Source organism: Rhinolophus sinicus, chromosome 1, assembly GCF_057876585.1.
Source record: "Rhinolophus sinicus isolate RSI-liver-muscle chromosome 1, RSI-T2T, whole genome shotgun sequence".
Taxonomy (NCBI): Eukaryota; Metazoa; Chordata; class Mammalia; order Chiroptera; family Rhinolophidae; genus Rhinolophus; species Rhinolophus sinicus.
Genome location: NC_142501.1, coordinates 2043131 through 2066915, shown reverse-complemented (window position 1 = coordinate 2066915; position 23785 = coordinate 2043131). Strand labels below are relative to the sequence as shown.

Genomic DNA, 23785 nt, shown 5'->3' with positions numbered 1-23785 from the left:
GTGGGACACCCAGGGCCAGAGTAAGGCTTCTGAAGGGTCCCAGGGCTGGCTGGCGGGAGTAGGTAATGGGAGAGGCATCAGGCTGGGCTCAGAGCTCTCCATGGTGACATCTGGACACTCAAGACAACCTAGAGGGGTAGGGGGAGAGGGGTGCAGGAGGCTCTGGAAGGGCCAGGCGGGCTGTAATCAGCCGATAAAGAGGGAAGTACAGCTTTTGGGTACTCTTTATTTCGTTCATTTTTGTCTCTTGACAGCTTTCCCTTTGAAATCTCTGCTGAACTCAGGTAAGAGAAAGTCCAGAGGCGGCTGGAGGAGAGGGTGCTCCAGGCTCGGCCCCTCCTCAGCAGCTTGATGTGTCCTGGCAGAGAAGCATGCAAGTCCCACTTCACCTGTGGAGTGCATGTCGGCAGGTCACACCTCTCAAGCAGCCCATGTCTGTGCTGGGCGGTGCTTGGTGTCAGGACTCATGCCCTGTATGGCCTTCCTCCGTAGTCTGAGCCCAGCCCATGGGCTTGGCACCACGGCCGTGTGTCCCCCCCACCAACGGCCCACAGTGGAATCGTCTTCTCGAGTTTCTAGTAATTTTATCAGGGCTGCATCATGTTGCTAAGGCTAAAGATAACATCTCCCCGCTGGTAACTCTTTCCTGCCAGAGTCCCTGAGGCTGGACCCAGGCTGAGAGGAGGTCACAGGTATGGGATGAGCTTGGGGGCATAAGGGTCCACTGGGGAGAAGCAGGCTGGCTGGGGTGCCAGACAGTGCTGCAGGTGCACTGCCATTTGCCACTGTGAAAGGTGGAGTAGGAGCTGGGCCCTGGTCTGATTGTCCCCTGATACCTCCCACTAGGCCCTACTGACAAGCCCCAAGCCCGGAAGCAGGCACAGAGACGCACCCCTCCCAGGCCCGGCAGAGCGCCGGCCCGGCACAGGTCCACCTTAACTGGGCGGGGCACAGTGCCGATGCCATCTGTGCAGAGGCAGCCCGGGCCTGAGTGAGGACGGGCTTGCACACAGCACGCACAGCTTTTAGCCTGCCACCCTGGCTGGGTCTGCGGCCCCGCACCATGATCCAGGAGCCTGAGGGCCCCGGCTGGGGCTGGGGCTGGGACGGGGATGGGGATGATTGGGATGGCGCTGTGCTTGCCCTGTTGGCGCTGGCTGTGGTGGCTGCCACTGCACTGGCCTTGCACTGGTTTGGCTCGGGGCAGGACCAGGAAGCAGTAGGACCAGCACCCACAGACCCCCAGGCCCAGCCTTCTCAGGCGGGCGGAGCTGCGCCAGCACTGCCCCCAGAGTCCAAAGTCAGTGGCGTCGTCGAGGGACCCAGCTCAGGGCAGCAGAAGCCAGAGCCTCCCGGACGCAGCCAGGGGACTCCAGCTACAGCAAGTTCCCAGGACCAGCAGCCCCCGGGAAGTGGCGATCAGGCTGCTACAGCCGCACCTGCACTCAAGACACCCGACAAGGTGGCCGGCGGAGGAACCTTGGGACAGCAGCATGGTAATGCCACCCTGGAAGCCCCCCGAGGTAAAGGAAGGGAACATGTGAAGCCAGGCGCTACCCTCCCAGGCAGGAGCGAACCTGGGGGGATACCTGCCCCTTTCCTGATACACTTCACTCCTCGGAGTCCAGGCAGACAGGTGGAGGCAGGAGGCGTCCGAGCCAAGGCGCCAGCTCACCAGGCCCGGGTCCACACAGTGGAACAGGACACCAGCTGCTGGCAGCAAGCTGTGGGGCCACTTGGCTCACTGGGGAGAGGCCCAGGCAGCCGGCCGTGGCAGGCAGATGACAGCTCAGGAGACAGAACCTACCACCCCCTCAAGCTGGACCCCTTATGCCTGGGCACAGTGCTGAGCGTGTGGGATGCTGTGGATGCTACTGGCAGCCTCTCTTATCCCCAGAAGCTGCCCCTACCAGACACCATGCAGTCTGGGCCCCTGACAGATGTCTCAGAAAGGGGGCTCAGAAAGAGCGGCCCCCAACCAGTCCCACTTTTAGCTCTGGACTCAGGGGCCAAAGCTGGTGAGAGCAAGGAGGCTGAGCCCTGGGCCCCCAGGGAATCTCAGGGGTCCCCAACCTCTGAGGAAGGCTGGCCCTGGGTGATAAGCGACGTCCTTGTCACCAGGAGCTTCAGCCAGGCCCCAGGCTCCATGGGCCCATGGCTAGAGGGGCAGCAGTGGGAACGCCCACTCTTGTCCCAAGGGCAGGGGAACACAGTGGCCTGCATTGTGGGAAAGGCTGGGGCTGACGGCTCTGGAGAGCAGTCTTTCTTCAACTCAGGGCCAGGTGAGATGGAGAAGCAAGGGGACCACAGTATTGGAGAAGAGAGAGGTTCCCCACGAGGCCAGGGGGAACTGACAAGTGGGCAGGTGTCTGGTTGTCTGGACACAGGGAAGCCAGCTGCAGACAGCCTTAGTTTTGCTTCCTCTGCATGTCCCTCAGCCACGCCCCCCTTACCCACCCCTAAGTCCCTCTCACCCTCTGCTTCCCCGCTGGTATCACATCCCTACCCAGGCATCTTATCTGGAGCTTCGACTCTTATGACATCCTCTCCTTCGCCTTTGCCCTCCAGAGATGGCCAGGGTCCTGCTAAGGACCCTGCAGTTCTAGCCCCAGCCTCAGCTACAGCCCCAGCCTCAGCTACAGCCCCAGCCCCAGCCGCAGCCCCAGCCTCAACTACAGCCCCAGCCTCAGCTGCAGCCCCAGCCCCAGCCCCAGCCGCAGCCCCAGCCTCAGCCGCAGCCCCAGCCGCAGCCCCAGCCCCAGCCGCAGCCCCAGCCCCAGCCGCAGCCCCAGCCCCAGCCTCAGCCCCAGCCCCAGCCCCAGCCCCAGCCCCAGCCGCAGCCCCAGCCGCAGCTGCAGCTGCAGCCCCAGCCTCAGCCCCAGCCCCAGCCCCAGCCGCAGCCCTAGCCGCAGCCGCAGCCGCAGCCGCAGCCCCAGCCTCAGCCCCAGCTCCAGCCCCAGCCCCAGCCCCAGCTTCAGCCACAGCCCCAGCCTCAGCACCAGCTGCAGCCCCAGCCCCAGCCTCAGCTGCAGCCCCAGCCCCAGCCTCAGCTGCAGCCCCAGCCCCAGCCCCAGCCTCAGCCACAGCCCCAGCTGCAGCCCCAGCCCCAGCCTCAGCTGCAGCCCCAGCCTCAGCTGCAGCCCCAGCCCCAGCTGCAGCCCCAACCCCAGCTGCAGCTCCAACCCCAGCCGCAGCCTCAACTGCAGCTGCAGCCCTAGCCTCAGCACCAGCTGCAGCCCCAGCCACTGCCCCAGCTGCAGCCTCAACTGCAGCCACAGCCTCAGCTGCAGCCCCAGCCGCAGCTGCAGCTGCAGCCCCAGCCTCAGCCCCAGCCCCTGCCCCAGCTGCAGCCCCAACCCCAGCCGCAGCCTCAACTGCAGCTGCAGCCCCAGCCCCAGCGGCATCCCCTGCCCCAGCCCCAGCCCGAGCTGCAATTCCAGCCCCAGTTGCAGACACAACCACAGCTGCAGCTCCAGCTCCAGTTGCAGAACGAGCCTCAGCTGCAGTCCCAGCTGCAGCCCCAGCCCCAGTTGCAGAACCAGCCCCAGACCCAGCTGCAGCCCCAGTCCCAGTTGCAGAACCAGCCCCAGCTGCAGCCCCAGCCGCAGCTGCAGCCCCAGCCGCAGCCCCAATCCCAGCTGCAGCCTCAGCTGCAGCCCCAGCCCCTGCCCCAGCTGCAGCCCCAGCCACAGCCCGATCTGCAGTTCCAGCCCCAGTTTCAGAACCGGCCCCAGCTGCAGCTCCAGCACCAGTTGCAGCCCCAGCTGCAGCCCCAGCCCCAGGTGCAGAACCAGCCTCAGCTGCAGCTCCATGCCCAGCCCCAGCTGCAGCCACAGCCCCAGTTGCAGCTCCAGCCCCAGCTGCAGCCCCAGCCCCTGCCCCAGCTGCAGCCCCAGCCACAGCCCGATCTGCAGTTCCAGACCCAGTTTCAGAACCGGCCCCAGCTGCAGCTCCAGCCCCAGTTGCAAAACCAGCCTCAGCTGCAGCTCCAGGCCCAGCCCCAGCTGCAGCCACAGCCCCAGCCCCAGCTGCAGCTCCAGCCCCAGCCCCTGTCCCTGCCCCTGCCACAGCCCCACTAGCAGCCCCAACTCCAGCTGCACCCCTAGCCCCAGCCCCAGCCTTAGCTGCGGCCCCAGCTCCAGCCCCAGTAGCAGCCCCAGCTGCAGCTCCAGCCCCAGTTGCAGACCCAACCCCAGCCCCAGCTGCAGACCCAGCCCCTGTCCCTGCCCCTGCCACAGCTCCATTAGCAGCCCCAGCTCCAGCTGCGCCCCTAGCCCCAGCCCCGGCCCTAGCTGTGGCCCCAGCTGCAGCCCCAGCTACAGCCCCAGCTCCAGCTGCAACCCCTACCCCAGCCCCGGCCCTAGCTGTGGCCCCAGCTGCAGCCCCAGCCCCAGCTGCAGCCCCAGCCCGCGCACCCCATGGTCAATCAACGCCTGCATGTCAGGAGCCCAGTGTGGTTCTCTGCAAGGGCCACCAGGAGGGGCAGATCTCAACTAGCTGGGGAAACCTTATTTCAATGGTTCTTAGGAGTCACCCCTTCCCAAGGCAAGAGAGGCCCCAGGGGACAGCCCCAAGTGCAGCTCAGGAGAGCCCCAGAGAGCCCAGCGCTTCCACACCCTCTGAGAACACCCAGTCTAGTTCTCCCCCTGAAGGTGCCACCCCCAGCCTCGTGGACAGGGAGGGCTCCTCAGGGGCAGACACAGGGGGCCTGGCTAAGGCTCCCACCCCAGACCCCCATGCAGGCCCAAGAGGAGATGGAACGGAGGAGAAACGTCTGGACTTGCTGCTGCCCGAAGCTGCCGTGCCCATTGCTCCTTCACAGCAGCCTGAGTCCACAAAGCCTGGCCCTGCACCCACCCCCGCTGCCAGGCGGGACCCGCAGCCTGTACCCAGGCCTCGGAAACGCAGCATGTGCGAAATAGCCGAGAGTTCTGAGCGGAAGCTCAGCCAGGTGGCCCCGGGACAGGTGTCCGGGGAGAGGCTCAGCCCTGCGGGCAGCAGGGATGTCCTCACAGAGAAGCAGAAAGAGGACCGCAGGCTCATGGCGTTTCTGCAGAGGCGAGGGGCCTGGGGGGTGGCGGAGGGGCCCCCGAAGCCCGGCCCCTTGGCTGGGGAGCCAGCCCTGGCCTCGGCAGCAGCTATGCGGCGGCGGCTGGACCTGGGCAGCTGCCTGGATGTGCTGGCCTTCGCCCAGCAGCACGGGGAGCCCGGCCTGGCCCGGGACACCTACGCCCTGATGAGCGACAATCTGTTGCATGTGCTCAGGGACCCGAACCTCTACCGGCAGCTGAGTGCAGCTGACCGCGAGCGCATCCTGAGCATGCGCACTGGCCGGGGCCAGGCCGTGCTCGGCGTCCTCGTGCTGCCCAGCCTCTACCAGGTCAGCCGCGCAGGGCTCACGAGGGGCCTTCGTGGGGAGGACGCCCCCGCCGCGGGGCCTGCGTCCCAGCCTCTTTCATCGCACCTGCACGTGTTCCACCCCCGAGAGAAGGCATGGCGGCCGCTGACGCGGGTGCCGGAGGAGGCCCCGCTGCGGGGCTGCGGCCTCTGCACCATGCACAACTATCTGTTCCTGGCGGGCGGCATCCGTGGGTCGGGCGCCAAGGCCGTCTGCTCCAACGAGGTCTTCTGCTACAACCCTCTGACCGACACCTGGAGCCAAGTGCGGCCCATGCTGCAGGCCCGCGCCCAGCTCAAGCTGGTGGCCCTGGACGGGATGCTGTACGCCGTGGGCGGCGAGTGCCTGTACAGCATGGAGCGCTACGACCCCCGCACTGACACCTGGGCCTCACGCGCGCCCCTTCCTGCCGGCACCTTCCCCGTGGCACACGAGGCTGTGGCCTGCCGTGGGGACATCTACGTCACTGGGGGCCACCTCTTCTACCGTTTGCTCAGATACAGCCCCAGGAAGGATGCGTGGGACGAGTGCCCCTACAGCGCCAGCCACCGGCGTTCCAGCGACATGGTGGCGCTGGGGGGCTTCCTGTACCGCTTCGACCTGCTGCGTGGTGTGGGCGCCGCGGTCATGCGCTACAACACCGTGACCGGCTCCTGGAGCCGAGCCGCCCCCTTGCCCCTGCCGGACCCTGTCCCGCTGCGCTGCGCCGTGCTGGGCAACACCATCTACTGCCTCAACCACCAGGTCACGGCCACCTTCACGGTCTCCGAGGGAACTGCCCAGTTCCAGGCCAGGGAGCTGCAGCCCTTCCCCCTGGGGAACCAAGGGGTCCTCTGTCCGTTCATCCTGACTCTACCGCCCGCGGACCGGCTCCAGACTGCCCTCTGAGCCTCTACCGGGCACCAGGCACACCCTGGGCGGGGGAGTGAGTGTGGCTGTTGCGCAGGGAGGTGGCTGCTGCTGTCCCTGGGAAAGCTTTCCTCTTTGTCTCTGGGGCTAGGGTTACAGTAAGCCTCTTGTTTCCCCGTCCAACCCCTCCCCGCAGAGAGCCCGGCTCCCCGCACCTGCGGTCGGGTCGCTGGGAGCCCCTACCACCTCCTTTCTGATGAGTCCTTGCCCCACCGCCTGGAGGCATTCACAGACCCCTCCTGGAGGCAGAGCACCCCTTCCAGGGGCCGGGCGCCCCTCTCACAGCACCAACCACATTGCCTGTAAAACTGCCTTAGGGACACTGGTGCTCTTTGAGCCAGGGACCCACGCGTCCCCAAGGACCAGGACTGGCTGAGGAAGGAGATGGCTGGGAACACATTCGTGCTTCTCGAGGGTTCCACGCTGGCCAAGGGGCCTGTGTCAGGGTGGGAAGATGGAGCAGGGAGCAAAGAAGCCCCCAGAAAACATCCTTGCCGCTGGGGCTTTCTGCCCATCCTGGCTTGGCTCTCTCCAGAAACCACTCTTAGCCCTCCTTCATCTGATTGGTTCTCTGTATGTGAAACTGCTCTGCTGCCTGCAGCCCCCTGCCCATAACCCCAGCCCAGACCTGGCCATGACCACTCGGGCTTACGTCCCTCTGCAGCCTGTGGGGTCTGTGCCACCTGCTCAGCCCCTCCACTTCCCACCCCGCCGCCTACCCTTGTAGGGTGAGACCTGGGCTGCGCCATAGCTCTTCCCTTTGTTAGCTGTGTGGACTTGGACGAGACAGCTACCTTTGTGTCCTCACCTGTGAAGGGATGATGGACGTGTCACTCAGGAGAGCTGTGAGGACACCGGTCACCTAGGGGAGCACCTGGCATAGCCCAGGATACAGAACTGAAGAAGAGCGTTCCCTTTACCCACTTTGGACACTCCGTGGAAAGTAAATAAATCTGAACACTGCGGCCCATCCCACCCTCTGACCTGCTAGTCCCCGTCTGGCCCTTTGATTTTTATTCTGTGCTTGGCATGGAATCCGCGTGATTCACTGACTGCATCCTATAATTCCCATGTTTTGTTCACAAGGTTCACTGTGCAGCTGGGTGGGACAGAAGGGCCCTCAAATTGTGTTTGAAAATCAGTTTATTGAGAGACAAGTACTGTGCATGGCCCATGTCTGGGCCGCTGTTCTCGCCAGGCCGAGAAGGCCCCGCCCTCCATGCTCCGGGCGGCTGGGCGGCCAGGGGCTACTGCTCACGCTTGGTCTCGCTGAGCAGCTCCTGCCAGTTCTTCTCCATCTCCTCCTTGCAGCTGAGGAAGGCGTCCTCCAGTCGCCGCATGGCCTCGGCCAGCGAGGGGTTGGTGCGCATCACCACCATGTCGTAGGCCATCCAGGTGGCCTGCACTGTGACAACCAGAGGGGCCCTGGTCAGGCCCCAGGCTGGGCCACGGCTCCGGCGCCCCAGGGACCAGGACCGCTGAGCCAGCCACCACTCCAGGGAGAGAAAGCTGGCCGGCCACTTGCTACAGGCCTCACAACCCCCCATGAAAACCCCTCCCTACATTGAGCAGTCATGACAGCTCCCTAATCTCACGCGTCTTAACTTCCACACACATCAGCCATGACACTAAAGGGCTGGAGGCCAGTCTGAAGTGAAATGTCAGGGAAATCAGAGCAGACACGGTCCTTCTACCCACAGTTCACAACTAGTGGTTGCAGTGAGGCCCCAACAGTCCTAACAGCCACCCAGGCTCACACGCTCAGGTGGGCAGGACCACACCCCCTCCTGCAAGGCTCTGGGCCCCACGTCACCTGGTGCTCTGTGGCCTGGACACCTCTCGAGGCCAGTCCAGAGACTCCTCCTTCTGGGCAGCTTTGCCGTACCCCACAACAGGTGTCCTTTGTGCCCACCACTGCACTGACATCTTGCTTGCCCTCTCCCTTTGAGAGCAACTTGAGGGCAGTGACCCCTGGGCCTACAGGTGAGCGTGTGGTGCCTGCACAAGTCCGATGGAAGAGTACAGCACCCTACCTCCACACACTTCCCTCCACAGCACCCACCCCACTGAACGACAAAGAACAAGTGTCCTAGCCCTTCTGCATGACAGCCAACCACAGCAAATATGTCCCCTTAAAACTTCTCTTTGCTGGGCTAAAAAATACTGGATACTTTGGGAAACTGTCCTCAATTACCAAAGAGGAGATAGGCAGAGTGATTAATAATAAATGCACAGGTATATCTACAACCAAGGTCAGCGGCAGGGCAGACATGAAGTTTTATTGAAAGAAACATCTGTTTGGTTAGGGAGAAACTGTTTGAAATGGCATGTGCAGTGTATCAGCAGACAGAGGGCACGTGATCACACAGCGAGGGCACCAATTCTTGAACTATTGGAAGCATGCGAGTCACTTGGGACACCTGCTCAAGTGTAGACCACTTCCCTCCCATGACCCAGAGGTTCCTGTCCAGCAGGCAGGATGGTGCCTGGGAACCTGCATTCTAACATGCGTCTGGCTAACTGGCGCGGGGGGTGGCTGACCACTCTTCCCGACCAACTGGACAGCAGGTGGCCATAGACCTGGAGTCAGAGCAGTTTGCTTCCGCTCTCCACTTGCCAGGTGCGTGATCTGAACAAGAGATCTACTTGGGAGCCGCAACCTCCTCTTGTAAAGGACAACGTTCCAATGTCATGGCTTGCTGTGAAAATTAAACAAACACTATATGTAATCTGCCTAGCACATAGTAGGTGCTCAAGAAAGGAGAAAACCTTACTATAAAATAAATGAGGTATTCAGGGCAAAGAGTTAGGGTGGCTAAGAATTTCAAACACAGGTGAATCTCATGTAAGTCAACGCAGCAGCTGGAATTCTAGCGCTGAGCTTCCCAAGGCCAAAGCACAGAAGCAAACTTGCTCAGTCAGGAGACTCGGTGACCATAACATAAAAACAAAACGGTGGTTGGAGATGCGTTTCTCTATGGGTCTATTTTATGAGAAGTATAATGTAGTTGGACAGGCCTGTGATGGCCCCCTACCTTAATGCGAGGGGACTCTTCTGTGTCTATGGTTGAATCACGGGTAAGAAACCTGGTGGCACAGCAGCAAAGAAGTTCAGAAAAGACGACTGAATTAGACCCCAAAACAGCCTGCCAAGTGCAGACGTCCGCTGATTGGCTCCCAGGAAGAATGTTTAGAACGTGTAGAATAGGAAGGGCTTGACTCATCAGCACACCCTCCAGTAACCTAAGGCTCATGAGTCCTTCATCCTCGTAGGACGCGCTGCGCCCCTCCTTTGTGCTGGCACGTCCCTAAGGCAGCACTGACCAGTCTAAACCCTGCCTTCAGGAAGTGTCTATACTGGTTACAGGTGGAAGAGACAGATAAACATACAAGACAGACCGAGCAAGGTGCTGTGGAGGAAATCAGCAAGTGTGCTGTGACAGGAATGGGGTAGACCAGGTGCTGAGGGCAGGCCCTCTCACGGGCTTTCGGGAAGGCCTGTGCAGTACCCAGTCAAGGTTGTAATGTCTGGAGGGGCCTGAACAGCAGATATTGTGAGAGGTAAAATGGGGCTCACCGCCGTCCACTCTGATAACCCGCTGGGTGGGGCCAAGGTCCTCACATGGAAACAAAGAAAAAACGGTCAAGGTTACACGTAGACGCAGGAGTCAGTGAGGGACGAGGACAAAGTGTCCCAAACCTGCATAGGAGAAGGGAGCACTAGTGACGTGGTGAGTGGATTTACTTTGAGAGCCTGGAAAGTACAAGTGGAGGACAGGGAGCACAGGGAATGATGACAAGAGAGCCAGCTGACCAGGTGACAAAGGGATGAAGACACGCCTGCAGGTCACAGCCCAGGGCTAATTCACATCCCTGGCACAAGAGACCAAGCAGCGTTTATAATGTAAATGGTGACGTTCTACCCCCCCAAACGCCAGGGCACAAGGTGGTCTCACAGACACGCTCTACCAAGTTTTGAAAGAACAATTAATGCTTACCTAATACAAGTGATTCCAGAAATTAGGAAGAGAGGGAAGACTGATAATGTCACTATGTGGGCTGGTGTAAGTTTTTAAGAAAAGCATTATATAACATTATATAGAAGCATTCCATTGACGTTATAGAAAATTTGAGAATAGAAATAAGCAAACATAGAAACATAATTTACCCTAAGGGTTTATTCTAAAACCAAAGACAATAGGTCTATCTCACATGAATATAGAAGTAAAATGCTAAATATAACATGAGCTAATCAACTCTAACTGTGTTAAGATAGATAATTTGTTATGAGTTTGTAACAGAAATTCAAGGGTGGTTGAATATCAGAAAATCAATCTGTAATTAACTACATTAATAAAAACAGGGAAATCAGAGGTGCATCTCACTTAATGCAAAACAGGAAGTTAATAAAGTTTAATACCTATTTGTGATTTTAAAAAATCAAACTCTAATAAATTCAGAATAGAAGGAGACACCTTTAACTTACTAAAGGTGATATACGAAAAACTTACAGCAAACTTTATACATAATGGAGAAACTCTGGATACATCCCCTGTAAGACTAGTATCAAACAAGGACACCTCTAATAATGCTACTGATATTGGAGATGCTGGTAAATAGAGTAAAAAAAAATTTAAAGAAATAAGAGGTGTAAGGATTGGAGGGTAAGAGATAAAACTATCGGCGTTTGTAAATTATAAAAATCTATATATGAAATAATAACAGTCCAATAGCTAAATCAATCTTAAAAATAAAAGTTAAAATATGTCCTATTAGGTACCAAGACAATTCTTTTTAAAAAAGATTTTATGGGGAAGGGGAACAGGACTTTATTGGGGAACAGTGTGTACTTCCAGAACTTTTTCCAAGTCAAGTTGTTATCCCTTCAATCTTAGTTGTGGAGGGCGCAGCTCAGCTCCAGGTCCAGTTGCCGTTGTTAGTTGCGGGGGTGGGGGGGGGTAGAGGGAGTGGAAGGTAGGGGGGTTGGGGAGGATGAGGCAGGCAAAGTCCACCATCCCTTGTGGGAGTCAAGGAATTGAACCGGCGACCTTGTAGTTGAGAGCCCACTGGCTCATGTGGGAATTAAACTGGCAGCCTTCGGCGTTAGGAGCACGGAGCTCCAACCGCCTGAGCCACTGGGATGGCCCCTATCAAGACAACTTATAAATCCCTATTTTAAAAAATAGTGTGGTAGATGGGGCTGGCCCGGTGGCTCAGGCGGTTGGAGCTCCGTGCTCCTAACGCCAAAGGCTGCTGGTTCGATTCCCACATGGGCCAGTGGGCTCTCAACCACGAGGTTGCCGGTTCGACTCCTCGACTCCCATAAGGGATGGTGGGCTGCGCCCCCTGCAACTAGCAACGGCAACTGGACCTGGAGCTGAGCTGCGCCCTCCACAACTACGATTGAAAGGACAACTTGACTTGGAAAAAATCCTAGAAGTGCACACTGTTCCCCAATAAAGTCCTGTTCCCCTTCCACAATAAAAAAGAAAAAAGAAAGAAAATCTTAACAAAAATTACAAAAGGCAAGTTATACAAACTATTTTAATATTATTTAATCTGTGGTTGCTTCTATGTTGATAAAAACATACTTTTGCCATCTGCTACACGGTTTAAAAATGTTTAAAAAAGACTTATATTACCCCTAAATTAGACAACTGTGCAGAACATTTATATGAAAATGGAATTATAAAGAGGAAAATATGTAAAACTAAAAATAAGGAAAGAATCAGATAAAGGGGCAAAAAACGGGCCTCACACCAGTCACGGAATGATATGGAAAAGCGCCGAGGGAGGGATATGAGGCCGCGCCCGAGAAAAACCTCATTTACGCCAAGCAGATGTAGGCTGCATGGACTTCCTCTTACTCTGGGACAAGGCAAGTGCACAAACCTTCCAAGAAGTGTAGCTGCTTAAATACAACAGTTGTGTGTATCAGACAACCTTACATATACTTAGAAGTCTTTACAAAAAAATTAAACAATTGTCAAAGCTGAGTCTTTTATGTGACTTGTTTCAATATAAACACCTGTGAACCTTGTCTCTAAGGTGAGAGAGCATTTCTTATAACACTAGTACCTTAGCAATATTACAGTAGTAATGTTAATTTACTTAGCTATTATTACTTAATAACTTCTTAAAACTATTATCTTAATTATTATTGGAATATTTGCCAAAGAGAGAGTCTCTAGTGGATCTAAATAAAAACGCAGTATACAGCCTAGTTTCTGTGGCATATCAGATGGTTTAGAATTAGATGTTAAACAGGAACACAGGGCTGGCCCAGTGGCTCAGGCGGTTGGAGCTCCGTGCTCCTAACTCCGGAGGCTGCCATTTCGATTCCCACATGGGCCAGTGGGCTCTCAACCACAAGGTTGCCGGTTCGACTCCTGCAAGGGATGGTGGGCTGCGCCCCCTGCAACTAGCAACAGCAACTGGACCTGGAGCTGAGCTGCGCCCTCCACAACTAAGACTGAAAGGACAACAACTTGAAGCTGAACAGCACCCTCCACAACTAAGATTGAAAGGACAACAACTTGACCTGGAAAAAAAAAAAAGTCCTGGGAATACATACTGTTCCCCAGTAAAGTCCTGTTCCCCTTCCCCAATTAAAAAAAAAAAAAAGGAACACAGAAAATTAGGAGAAAATATAAGTATTTCACTGATCTCGGATTAGGGATCCAAGCAATGTGAGTAAATCAGAAGTAAAATATTGATAGATTTCCCCCTACATCAGACTTCTGTTTACCAAAGATCCATACGAAATTAAATAGCAAACTGGGGAAAATATTTACTATAATTTCGATCAGACTTTCGTCTTACTGCATAAAGAGCTCTTACAAATCAGTAAGAGATCCTATCACAGAAATCTGTTATTCCTTTCTTGTTCTCAGTGCCAAGTCTGAGTTAAGGCTAGTAGCTCCTTTTTTAGCCTTTAGTTTAGCAAACACTTCCTAATTGGTCTTCCTGTTTCCAGTCTTCCCTCTCCAAACCATCCCTCACTCTGTTACCAGAGGTTATCTTTCTGAAACACAAGTATCTTCCTTGAAATCCCAAAGGGCTCCCTCTCACCTAGACAAGGAAGGTAAAATGCCTTCGCTTGGCACTGAAGACCTTCTGGGCTTTCGGCCTCTCCTTTCTGCCACCGTGTGAACCCACGCGCCCGTCTGGCTCCCTGACTCCGCCAGGCTTGCCCTCCTGGCACACGGCCCTGACCGCCTCTTCTGCAGGACTGTCCTTCTCTCCGCCAGCACCCATTCCTGTCTGCCCAGTCTCTACTCCATCCCTAATGCTCTGCTCAAAGCCTCACGTGCCTCCTGAGCAGTCAGCTCTCCTCCCTCTGCCGCCTGACCCAGTACCCAGTACTCGGTCTGCACCCTCATTAGCATTTCCCAGATTACAATTTTAACATAAAACAAAAACATGTTTTAATTTTAATTTATATATTTAAATTACAATTGTTCATCTTTCTTGATGTCTTTTCTGGCTTCCACCTACTTCTCTAATGAAGGAGCATCTATTCAATTTTATATTACTAGACTAGCACATAGTGGGTGCTCAGTAAATGGTGTTAACTGAGAGAATATTTAATTAGGTTGAAGGAATTATGTAGTTTAAAATAGAAAATGAATTACAGGACATTTTTTAAGGTAGTTTAAAACATGCATAAAACTTCCAAGTGCACAGGCAAAAATATTGCAAACATTTCTAAGTAGAAATTTTCTAAAGCCTATTGTAATAAATGGAAATTATTTGCAAACTTATAATGCCTTTAAAAATAGTTTGTTTTCACTTGAGTAGAGTATACATGCTTTCTAAAATGTGTTTTACGTTATGATTTTCTCTAGCAAAACTCAGGGTCACAAATTATACAAAGTAGTAAAGAATAAATTAAAGAAATTATAATGGTATCACTGCTACTGCTGGTTACCACTTAGTGGAAATGCGTTGAATAAAATAACAGACCAACATTCTTTTCCAAAAATGGAGAAACCTGTTCCAGTTTACTGCACTTTCCCCCACTGAGGGTACCTCCCATTTCAGAACCTTACCAATCCTAGCACTATTCCTCTGAACTCTTTTTCTTTGAATGACTCACAGAAAAAAGTTCCCATTCTGCTCACAGGTGTTATGCTAACATCATTTCTCATTCGCTGAGTACTTGAGCGTGGGTCTGGTACCCAGTTGGCACCACCACCAACTGGTGCCCAGTTATAAAAGGCAAAGTCACTATTTCTGCCCTCAAGAGGTAACTGTCCGGTGGCAGAAAGAAGATGCACACACATATAAAATCAGAAAACAATTCAGGACAATATTCAGTGGTAAGTGTCAAGTTCTGTGGTACAACAGTTACCTGGTGGTCAGGGAGGGAAGGCCTTGTTAAGAGGCACAGGATTTGAGTTCAGAAGTCTAGGGAGGGTCTGAGCTCTTGGAATGAAAGGGGAAGACACCCTGTCTGGGAAATCAGCCTACCTGAGATTTTCTCCATTTCCTCCAATAGCTTTTCCAAGTCTTTATTCAGGTCTGACAGCATTTTCAGCATGTTGTCATAGTTTCTTTCCCCAGGGTCAGAATCAGCCATCTAGGTAGTGAGACAGACCGATGTGTTAATTCCAGCTCCTCTACTCACACCTGGGTAGTCCAAGCTGGAAACCAGAGGTTATCTTTAATACCTCTTCTCTTGTCTTCCTGACCCAAGGGGTCATTGAAACTCATGAATTTTACTTATCCAAGGAATAAATATTTAATCATCTGTGGGAGCCACCAGTGAGCTGCTGTGGAGCTCACACCCCGGCCCAGCCCCCTGGGGTCTCTCCTGTCAGCCCCTCCCTCCCTCCAAGGTTGCTGCTTTAATTGAGGTCCATACTGTCACCCACCATTGGTTACAGACTCACTGAGCACCTACTATGTGCCAGACACCACTATTAGGGCTCTGGGTACTTCAGTGTGTCTGTGGGTCCAGACAGACAAAACCTCTGCTCTCATGGAGCTTCCGTTCCAAGGGGAGAGACAGATAATGACAGGTTTGTAAAAATACCTTCAGGCTGTGGTCACTGATACAAAGAACAGAAAATGGGGTTGTGTAATAAAGATGCTTTCATGGGGGCAGGGGCTTTAGCTTGCAGAGTCACAGACAGCCTTTCTAAGGCAGGACATTTGAACTGACACTTGAATAACAAAAAGGAGTTGGCAGAGAAGATCTAGGGGAAGAGTTCTAAATGGGGGAGTGGCTCAAGAAAAGGTGGGAGTGGCCCTGGTGTGTTGTAAGGATGGAAAGAAGCTGCAGGATGGGGTTGAGAAGAGTGGTAGGGATGAGAGCAGCTAAGCAGGCAAGAGCTTCAGTGTTTCTTTGAGCGTGAGGAAAAGCCACTGGAGGTTGAGAGGAGGGGATTATGTGACTATGTCTTAAGACAATGAACTTCATCTGTTTTGGGAAAATGGACTGTTGCAGAAGGTTGACAGGAGGCAAGAGTGGGAAGACCCGTTACTCAAGAGAGCACCAGAGAGGTCCAGAGATGACGGCGGCTGGAACTAGGGTGGTGATGATGTCACTGGTAAGAAGTGGGCTACCTTTTGGAAGATGAGCCAACGGAATGTGGAGAGGATCTGATGGGTCTAGGTTTGCTGGGGCAAGTGAGGGAAGACAGAAATCCAAATGACTCTTAATTTTGGTGAGAACAACCAGATGGATGGTGGTGCTGACTGAAACGGGGAGGACTAGGAGAGGAGCGGGTCAGGAGGGAAACCCAGCGCTCTGCTTTGAACATGTGACTATGAGAAGCCTATCAGGCCTCCACCGGGAGATGTGAAAAGGCAGGTGAACAGACGGGCCTGGAGTTCAAGAGAAAGGTTGGAGCTGAAAATAAGAAGCTTGGAACTCATGGTGCTCACTCTCTTCACCTTGCCCTTAGAATATCGTCAGAGACTCCGAACTGGTCTCCTTGCCTGTAGCTCCATCTCATCCAATCCGTTTTCCAGCTCACCTCCAGAATGACTTTTCCTAATATGTAAATCTGACCGTGTCACTCTGTTTGAAATCCTTCAGCAGCTCCCCATTTCTTTCAGGATAAAATGTAATCTTTTTATTACAGATATAAAGTCCTTCATAGGCTTCCTGCTGACTGCTCCATTCTCATCCCATTCTGAGTTGTTTAAACTGAAGAAAGCCCTGAGAGATCCAGAGTCTGATCAGATATTATTTAACATCTACAAGAGTTGTGTATTTCCAAGAGATGTGATGAAAAAAGATCCAGGAAAATCACATAAAACTCTGTAATGGTAAAAAATGTCTAGTTTTTGTTTTTTTACAAAAAGTGCTAAAGAATTGCAAAATGGAATAAAATAATTCTATCATGTGGGTGGTTACAAAAACCTGTGTGAGGACAAATAACTGGGCAATGACATAACTCACACCTAAGTTGTATGGGCTACTTGCTCAATTTATTAAGTTATAAAGTTCCAACTATTTTCTTTTATCCATATATTCAACACATATTTTTGAGCACCACTTTAGATTTTGAAGATACACAGTGATCAAAACAGATTAAAATCCTTGGTCTCACGAAGTTATAATCTAGTGGGGAGAGGAGAAAATAAGATTAACTAGTGAAATAAATATAAGGAGGGGGTACAGTACCAAGGAGAGAAAGTCAACCAGAGATGGAGGGTAGGAGAGTATGCAGGGTGGTGGCTGCAGTTTAAATAAGTGTGTAGGGGAGGCCTCCCTGAAGTGATTTGACTAGAGACCTGCAGGAAGTGAGAGTGAGCCACATAGACATCTGGGAGCGTATTCCAGGCAGAAAGAACGGGAAGAACAGAGGCCCGAGATAGGAGCCTGCAGGATGAACTGGAGGGAGAGCACTATGGGCAATGTAGTCAGTAGAGAGAGAACGAAGTGGAGAGTCGTGGAAGTTGGGTTGAAACATGGGGGTTGGGATTCTGGTGGGCCTTGAAGGCCACCAAAAAGACTCTGGGAGCCTGGAGGTTGCTAATCTGATTTACACGTTAATAAATCACTAGGTTAAAGAGAATAGCTTGTATGGACAGGGGTGAGGCAGGGAGACCAGTTAGGGGACCAGTGGAATAAGCCAGGCAAGAGATGGCAGCTCAGGCCAGGAAGAACTATGAAGGAGGACGATTCAGAGTACATTTTGAGGGAAGAGCAGCAAGATTTGCTGATGAGTCCATGTGGAACCAGGGATGACACGGAGGTTTCTGACTCAGCAACCAGAAAGGGAGGTGCCACTAGCTGAGATGGGGGAAGACTGGAGGAGCTGGTCTGCACGGGGAAGAAAGAACTCAGTTTTGAATATATTAAAGTTTAAGAAGCCTATGAGGCATCCAAGTAAGAATGTTTAGTAGGCACGTGGATGAATGAATTCAGGGAAAGGGGGAGCTAGAGAGAGAAATGTGGGAACCATCAGCATACAGATGATGACAACAGGTGAGATCAAGAGAGAGAATGCAGATGAAGAAGAGGCCCCAGGTGGGGAGGGTGAAGCGGAGAGGAGGCTGTGGCAGCATGCCAGGAAAGGATGGCAGAGCTTGGACCAGAGTGTTAGAGGTGGAAGCAGTGAGCACTGACTGGGTTCTCGGTATGTTGTGAAAATGGAACCAAGAGTATTTGCTGACATCCAAGTGGAAAGATGAATCTGCAGTGTGGTGAAATGCCGGCTAAACATCCACATAGGGGGTCACTGGAGTATAGATGGCCTTTAAAGCCATGGGATGAGTTGAGATCACCTAGGAAGTGAGGGTAGATGGAATGGAGGGATGAGCCAGCCCAATATTTAGAATTTGGGAAGATGAAGAGGAACCAGCAAAGATGACTGGAAAGAAGCACCCCATGGGGTGGAAGAGACGGACGTCTTGGAAGCCAAGTGAAGAAAGTAAACACTGATCAAGTATGCCTCAGATCACATAGCATAAGGAATAAAAAGTGACCACTGGATTTGACCATCTGGAGGTCACTGGTGACCTTGACAGGAGCTGTTTTCATGAAGTGTCAGGGATAAAATCCTGACTGAAATGTGTTTTTCTAAAGAAAAAGGAAGAGAAGTAGAAACTTGTGTGATTTGGTTCAAAGAGAAGCAGAGAAATGGGCCGGCAGCCTGGAATGTAGTGTGGACTCACAGTGTCTGTTTTAAGTTGGGAGATGTTACACCAGTGTCAAATATTCCAATGGGCCCAGGGAAATCCGGACATTTGATGTGGGGGTCATTGGCCATCTCAGTAAGACCTGTTTCAGGAGACCAGAAATGTAGCAACAAGATTTCCATGAATAAAGAATTAATGTATCATTAGACAAGACGGGTAGGGCATGTGAGGAGGGTAGGGAAAATGGGAGACAGCAGGGGATACAGAGTGAAGGTTTCTGTTTTTTGAATACACAAAGGCAGAGATGGGCCTGTCCTTAAGCAGTTTGGAGAGGGCTAGTTGAACAGAAAAGGCAGAAGAGTCACGAAAGGATAGCTGACAGTGCAGGGACCGCAGGGCAGGCTGGGTGGGGCTGGGTGGGTAAGGTCCAGGCGGTCCAGGTTCAGGCCTGAGGCCTCCAGCTTGCCCATGAATCTCCACGAAAGGTTTTTCTTTTAAGAAGATTGGTCCTTGATCCGAGGAGAATAACACTGGTTTGGCAAAGTTGTGTGGGTCCCTAGAGATGTTTAGACACGCAGCCAGAGGCCACATGGCTGCACAGGACCCTCAAGACCCAGGAGGTGGAGAGGACATGCAGTGTACCTGTCCCTGGACTTTGGACAAGGTGAGAGTGGCTTAGCGGTGTGTAAGGCATGGGGACAGGCCCAGGCCTAGAGGGACATGTAGTTGAGGGGCAGGGCGGGTAGACTGGGGGCGGAGGCTGTGGCAGAGCGATGTGGTGTCTCAGAGGGGGGATGGGTCTGAAAGAGACCCAGAAGGTAGGTGGAGGTGAGGGAGGCCGTGGGGCTGGAGTCCACGCCCAGGCTGAGGGCAAGGGCTGCGTGGGCGGCGGGAGGGTGGGGGAGGGGGAGCTGGCGTGGGGACCAATGTGTGTGTGTGTGTGAAGGGCTGAGGGACGGCGTTCTGGGGACTGAGAAGCCTGGCAGAGCTGAACCTCAGGGTCCCGGTTGAAGGAAGGGAGAACAGCACCTGGGATCCGAGTTAGTGAGAAAGCAGAGGTGAGGCGCCTGGGTCAGACTCCCGGGGAGGGTGCGCAGTGGGCGCCCTGGGGTGGGAGGGCCGACGGTCTGGGCCATTCCTGGGGTGCACGAGAGGGAATTCGCGGCGTGTAGTGCATGGAGTCCAGAAGTGCCAGTGTGGGGGGCGACAGGCGACAGAGAGGTTCGGGTGTGTAGACTCCAGGATCCGCGACGTGCGCAGAGGGGTCGGGGTGAGGGGTGAAGGGCCTGCCGTGAGGCGGCGGGCGTAGCTGGGTAGGGGCGGCGTCGTGGCTGGGGACCGAGAGCGTCGGGGAGGCGTCGTGGCCGGGGGTGGGGGACCGAGAGCGCTGGGACGGCCCAGGACCTCCACGCCGGCGGGCCTCACTCACCTCCCGCTCCGCCGTCTACTCCGCTGCCGCCAAGGCCGGCAGAGACCTGAGGAGGCTCCTCCGTACGACGCCCCGCCCCTTTCCGTTACCAGACCCGCCCCCAGAACTGGCCTCTTGTCCTCATTGGCTGGTGTTCTGGAGCGGGCTGCGAGCACGTGACTGCGCTTGCTCCAGGCAGGAACCAAGTCCCGGCCTCGAGGTCTCATTGGCTGGTGTTCAGAGCGGAAGGGGCGGGGCCACCTCAGGCTGATCCAGCACGTGAGTCTTGCAGTCTCAGGCCTTGATGGAGGAGGGGCTGATGGGTACGGAGGCTAGAGCTGAGCTAAGGGGGCACCCCAAGTCCTGGTCGTTGTGTTCCTCCTCTTGGCTCCTTTAGGGGGAGGCCATGAACACAGGGTCCCGTCTGTCTGCTTGACCACTGTGTCCCCAGTGTCCAGGACAGCACTTGGCACAGCAGGTGCAAGTGGACATTTGTTGGATGAGAAACTGGATGCCTGAATATTTGGTCTTCACGACCACCATGCGTGGCCCACATTGCTGCGTCTGTCTAACCAGAGGACCACACTGAGACTCAGGGAGATGAGGCAGGGGCCCAAGTACATGCAACTGGGAAGTGCGAGCACCGCTTCCAGCCCAGGTCTGCCAGGTGGCGCTGGCCTCCAGGTAGTAGAAACACAAATCACTGAGCAGGGACAGGTGAGAGTAGCTCCGCCATCAGAGAGGCTGCACATACAGCTGTGATGGAGAAGAGGCTAGAGAGATCACTCGGGCCTCTATAGGCCAGTCCAAACAGCTCAGTCTTTAGGGGGTGACGGGCACCTTAGAGGTGTGGTCAGCAGAGCAGTGACATGGCGAAGATGCCTCTCTGGCTGCTGGAGGGAGGATAGGGTTGGAACCAGCTGTTGCTGTTGTTTGAATCAGGGATGTTGGAGGTGTGGGGGTTGGTCATGGGGGAGGGAAGTAGAAGCCATTTAGAAGGTGACTTGACAGGGCTTGTAATGTGGGAAGTGAGGGAGAAAGAAGGAATGGGTTCGTGGCCGGAGGGCGAGGGAAGATGGGGAAGAGTGGGATAGAAGCCATTGGAAGGCTGTCAATTTCGTGTTTAAACACCTTGTGTTTGAGATTCCTGACAAATATGGGGCCCACTGAATGTTCTCTCAGGGATTCCCATCCTTAGCAGACTGATTGCAGAGCTAGAGCTCAGCCAGGCAGTTCTGGACACACAGTGAGTCCTTGCCCATCTACTGAGTTGTCTGCTGCCACACCCTCCCCAAGCTGCCAGGTTCCTGCCCCTTCTGAACTTGGTTCTCTGGCTGTCCCTTCCCACCTGTGAGCCACCCTGCATACCTCCAATCATTCCGCCATTTGCTTTGACTGCCCAGAAAAGCATGCATCAGGAATAACTCTAATGGGCAAGGAAGGCAGCTTCAGGGAGGTGTAGGAGTTTGCCAGCCTGAGGGAGCATAGGATTTCGGGCAGAGGTTTCAGTGAAGGCAAAGGCAGGGGTGTGGATGAGCCTGCCATCTTTAGGGGATGGAGAGTGTGGCTGGGCTCCAGGTTCTCGGGGAGCAGCAGAGGAAACTCAGAGGTCAGTTGGATTAGAATGTGAGGGGCCTGGAGTATCCTGCCAGCAGATGGAGGGGGGCTGTCTTAAACACCCCACAGAGCCCAGCCCAAGAAGGAGGGGTGCTCAAGAAACCCAGAGATGTCAGTCTGGTCTGCCCACGCCCTTGTGCTTCTGAAACCCGCTAACTGTTCACCAAATGCTTCCTTTATATCCTGGGCACACAGCTAGACTACATTCCCCAGCCTCCCTTGCAATGAACCTGGCCACTGGGATGTGGATGGGAGCTCTCTGTGTCACCATCAGGCCAGGTCCAGAAAAGCCTCCCAGGAGTGGTCCTCTCCCTCTTACTCCATCTACTGGCTCATGTTGATGTCCAAGGCCATTTGGGAGCTCGCTACCTGAGGAAGGCAGGACCTCTGAGTAATGGTATGGGGCAGTCTTTGTCTCAGCCTCTGGAGCAGGAATCAAACTCCCACTGAGATTTCATGGTTTATCTGCATGACTACCAGCCTGAATAGTGCAGATCTGTAAAGCCACAGGGCACCAGGAGCCTCTATGTGTCTGGTAGGATGTCACCAGAGGTTTATTCCCTGGCTTAGCACGACGGTTTCTTGTACTTACTTTAACCAAGAACAAATCAGATAACTTTGGCTGAATCTCAACATTAATTAAAAGCCAGCTGTTGGAAACTCTGTTCACTGCTCTGCCAGTGAGTGAGCAGCTGTGCCTAGAAGCCTACCCAAACTGCCACTTTCCCAAGGTAGGTTACATAGGCACCGCGAGAGGCGGAGGTCTGAGAAGATACTTTTGGGAGCCCGAGAAAGCTCTGATGGCTATGTAACAGTTTGTGAGAATAGATGTACTGTCATAAGCTTCTCACTGACACTCAGAGGCGTTTGGGAGCCTCTGTCCTGGGTCTTTTCATGTGCTCTCAGGGTTTTAATCACCTTCCAATCTGTTATCAGGACCCTAGATCTCCTCAGCTTTTAATTTATATTTTCAAGAACCTTGAGACATGTTCATGAATATTTCTTATAGGCACATCGAATTCGTCATTTAAGAATCTCATTTAATCACCCAAAATAGAAAATGTGAATTATCTTCGATGCTTCCCTGTCAGGCTTGTCAGTCCTACCTTTGACATTCTTAGCTTTCTGATTATTAATTCCTTAGTTTAAGTCCTGTCATTTCTCCCAACTCTGCCACCACCAGGAGCAGTCCCCTCTGCTAGGTCTCCTTGCTTCTATCCTTACTGTACCCCACTTTGTTCTAATATCATCCCAGTTAGCCAGAGTGATCCCATTAAAACTTAAGACAGTTATGTCACCTTTGCTCAAACCCCAAGGGCTCCCCCATCATTTAGAGAAGCCAGTCTGGCCTGCAAGCCCTCGCTGCCCCACTCCACCTGCCTCCTCCGACTCCACGCCATCCACGGCCCTCCGGTACCTTCCTCTGTGGCAGCAGGCCCCTCCCACCTGAAAGCTCTGGCTCTCGCTGTTCCCTTGGCCAGGAACACTGTGCTCTCAGGTACCTACATGGCTTGTGCCTCATCTCCTTCAGGTCTCAGTCAAACGGCCCCACTCGGGAAGGCCTGCCTTCGCCACCCTGTCTGAAATTGCCACCCACCTGTCCACTGCTCCCTCCCTTACTTACTTTTCTCCTTAGCACGTATTACTATCTGATCTACTAGGTAACTTACTCATTCTTCTTGGTTATGGCCCGTCTCATCACTATACTCGAAACCCTGCAGGGAGGGATGGCGTTTGCCAGTTTTGTTCATGGCTGTCTCCTGGTGCCCAGCACACTGTGGCACTCAGTAAGCACCTGCTAAATGAATTATTCCCAAAGCCTCCTGCTTTCCCTGACAGCCACTCCATCCCTACCCACGCCTGCCTCTCCTCGAAGTGAATTCCATGTGGGCAGGTGGTGCCTGTTCACCCCTGAGTCCCCAGCACAGGGCCAAGTAGATGGCGGGTGCTTCCTAAGAAAAGGCCTGGGACTGTCCCTAAGTCACTCTGGGTTCTCAGCACCTGGCAGAGTGCTGAGGCCTAGACTCACTTAAGAATGCAGCAATAGTCACCGAGTGCTTACTTACACTCCATATCAATTATGTTCTGCTTCCTTTTCATGTGTTTTCATAGAAAAGCCAACCTGCGGGAAGGGGCATGTGTTGCTCCAGACTACCCCATGTGCCCTCTTAGTAGTGACCACCTGACACCTGGACCGCAGGCCTGGGACTGCAGCACCTCCCAATGCGCAGGAGGCCAAGGGTCCCACAGGGCTATGCTCCAGCCCAGAGGGGTACAGAGGACACACCCCTGCATGGAGGAAGCAGTGGGCTCCACTCCCCAGCAGACAGACAAACAGAAGTGACCCCAGGGAATGG

General features: G+C 54.0%; 2 protein-coding genes across 2 annotated transcripts; one reads left to right on the top strand and one right to left on the bottom strand.

Annotated features, from left to right (window-relative positions):
• The first annotated feature begins 292 nt into the window (after window positions 1-292).
• KLHDC7B (kelch domain containing 7B) lies at window positions 293-7277 on the top strand. Its single transcript, XM_088795508.1, has 2 exons — window positions 293-3170; window positions 4425-7277. Exons 1-2 carry the CDS (start codon window positions 1064-1066, stop codon window positions 6284-6286), a joined length of 3969 nt encoding a protein of 1322 aa, XP_088651634.1. The 5' UTR covers window positions 293-1063; the 3' UTR covers window positions 6287-7277.
• A 155-nt stretch (window positions 7278-7432) lies between these two features.
• Window positions 7433-19985, bottom strand: SYCE3 (synaptonemal complex central element protein 3). Its single transcript, XM_019717804.3, has 3 exons — window positions 19833-19985; window positions 14780-14888; window positions 7433-7712 (listed from the first exon to the last, which is right to left on the bottom strand). The coding sequence occupies exons 2-3, from the start codon at window positions 14886-14888 to the stop codon at window positions 7555-7557; spliced, it is 267 nt and encodes an 88-aa protein (XP_019573363.1). The 5' UTR covers window positions 19833-19985; the 3' UTR covers window positions 7433-7554.
• Window positions 19986-23785: the final 3800 nt, after the last annotated feature.

Excerpts from the sequence above, each read along its gene's own strand:
- KLHDC7B (XM_088795508.1), top strand. The coding sequence starts at position 1,064 with ATGATCCAGGAGCCTGAGGGCCCCGGCTGGGGCTGGGGCTGGGACGGG. Across the intron at positions 3,171-4,424 it reads AGCTGCAGCCCCAACCCCAG|AATCAACGCCTGCATGTCAG; the intron begins CTGCAGCTCCAA and ends CACCCCATGGTC.
- SYCE3 (XM_019717804.3), bottom strand. The coding sequence starts at position 14,888 with ATGGCTGATTCTGACCCTGGGGAAAGAAACTATGACAACATGCTGAAA. Across the intron at positions 7,713-14,779 it reads GGAAATGGAGAAAATCTCAG|TGCAGGCCACCTGGATGGCC; the intron begins GTAGGCTGATTT and ends TGGTTGTCACAG.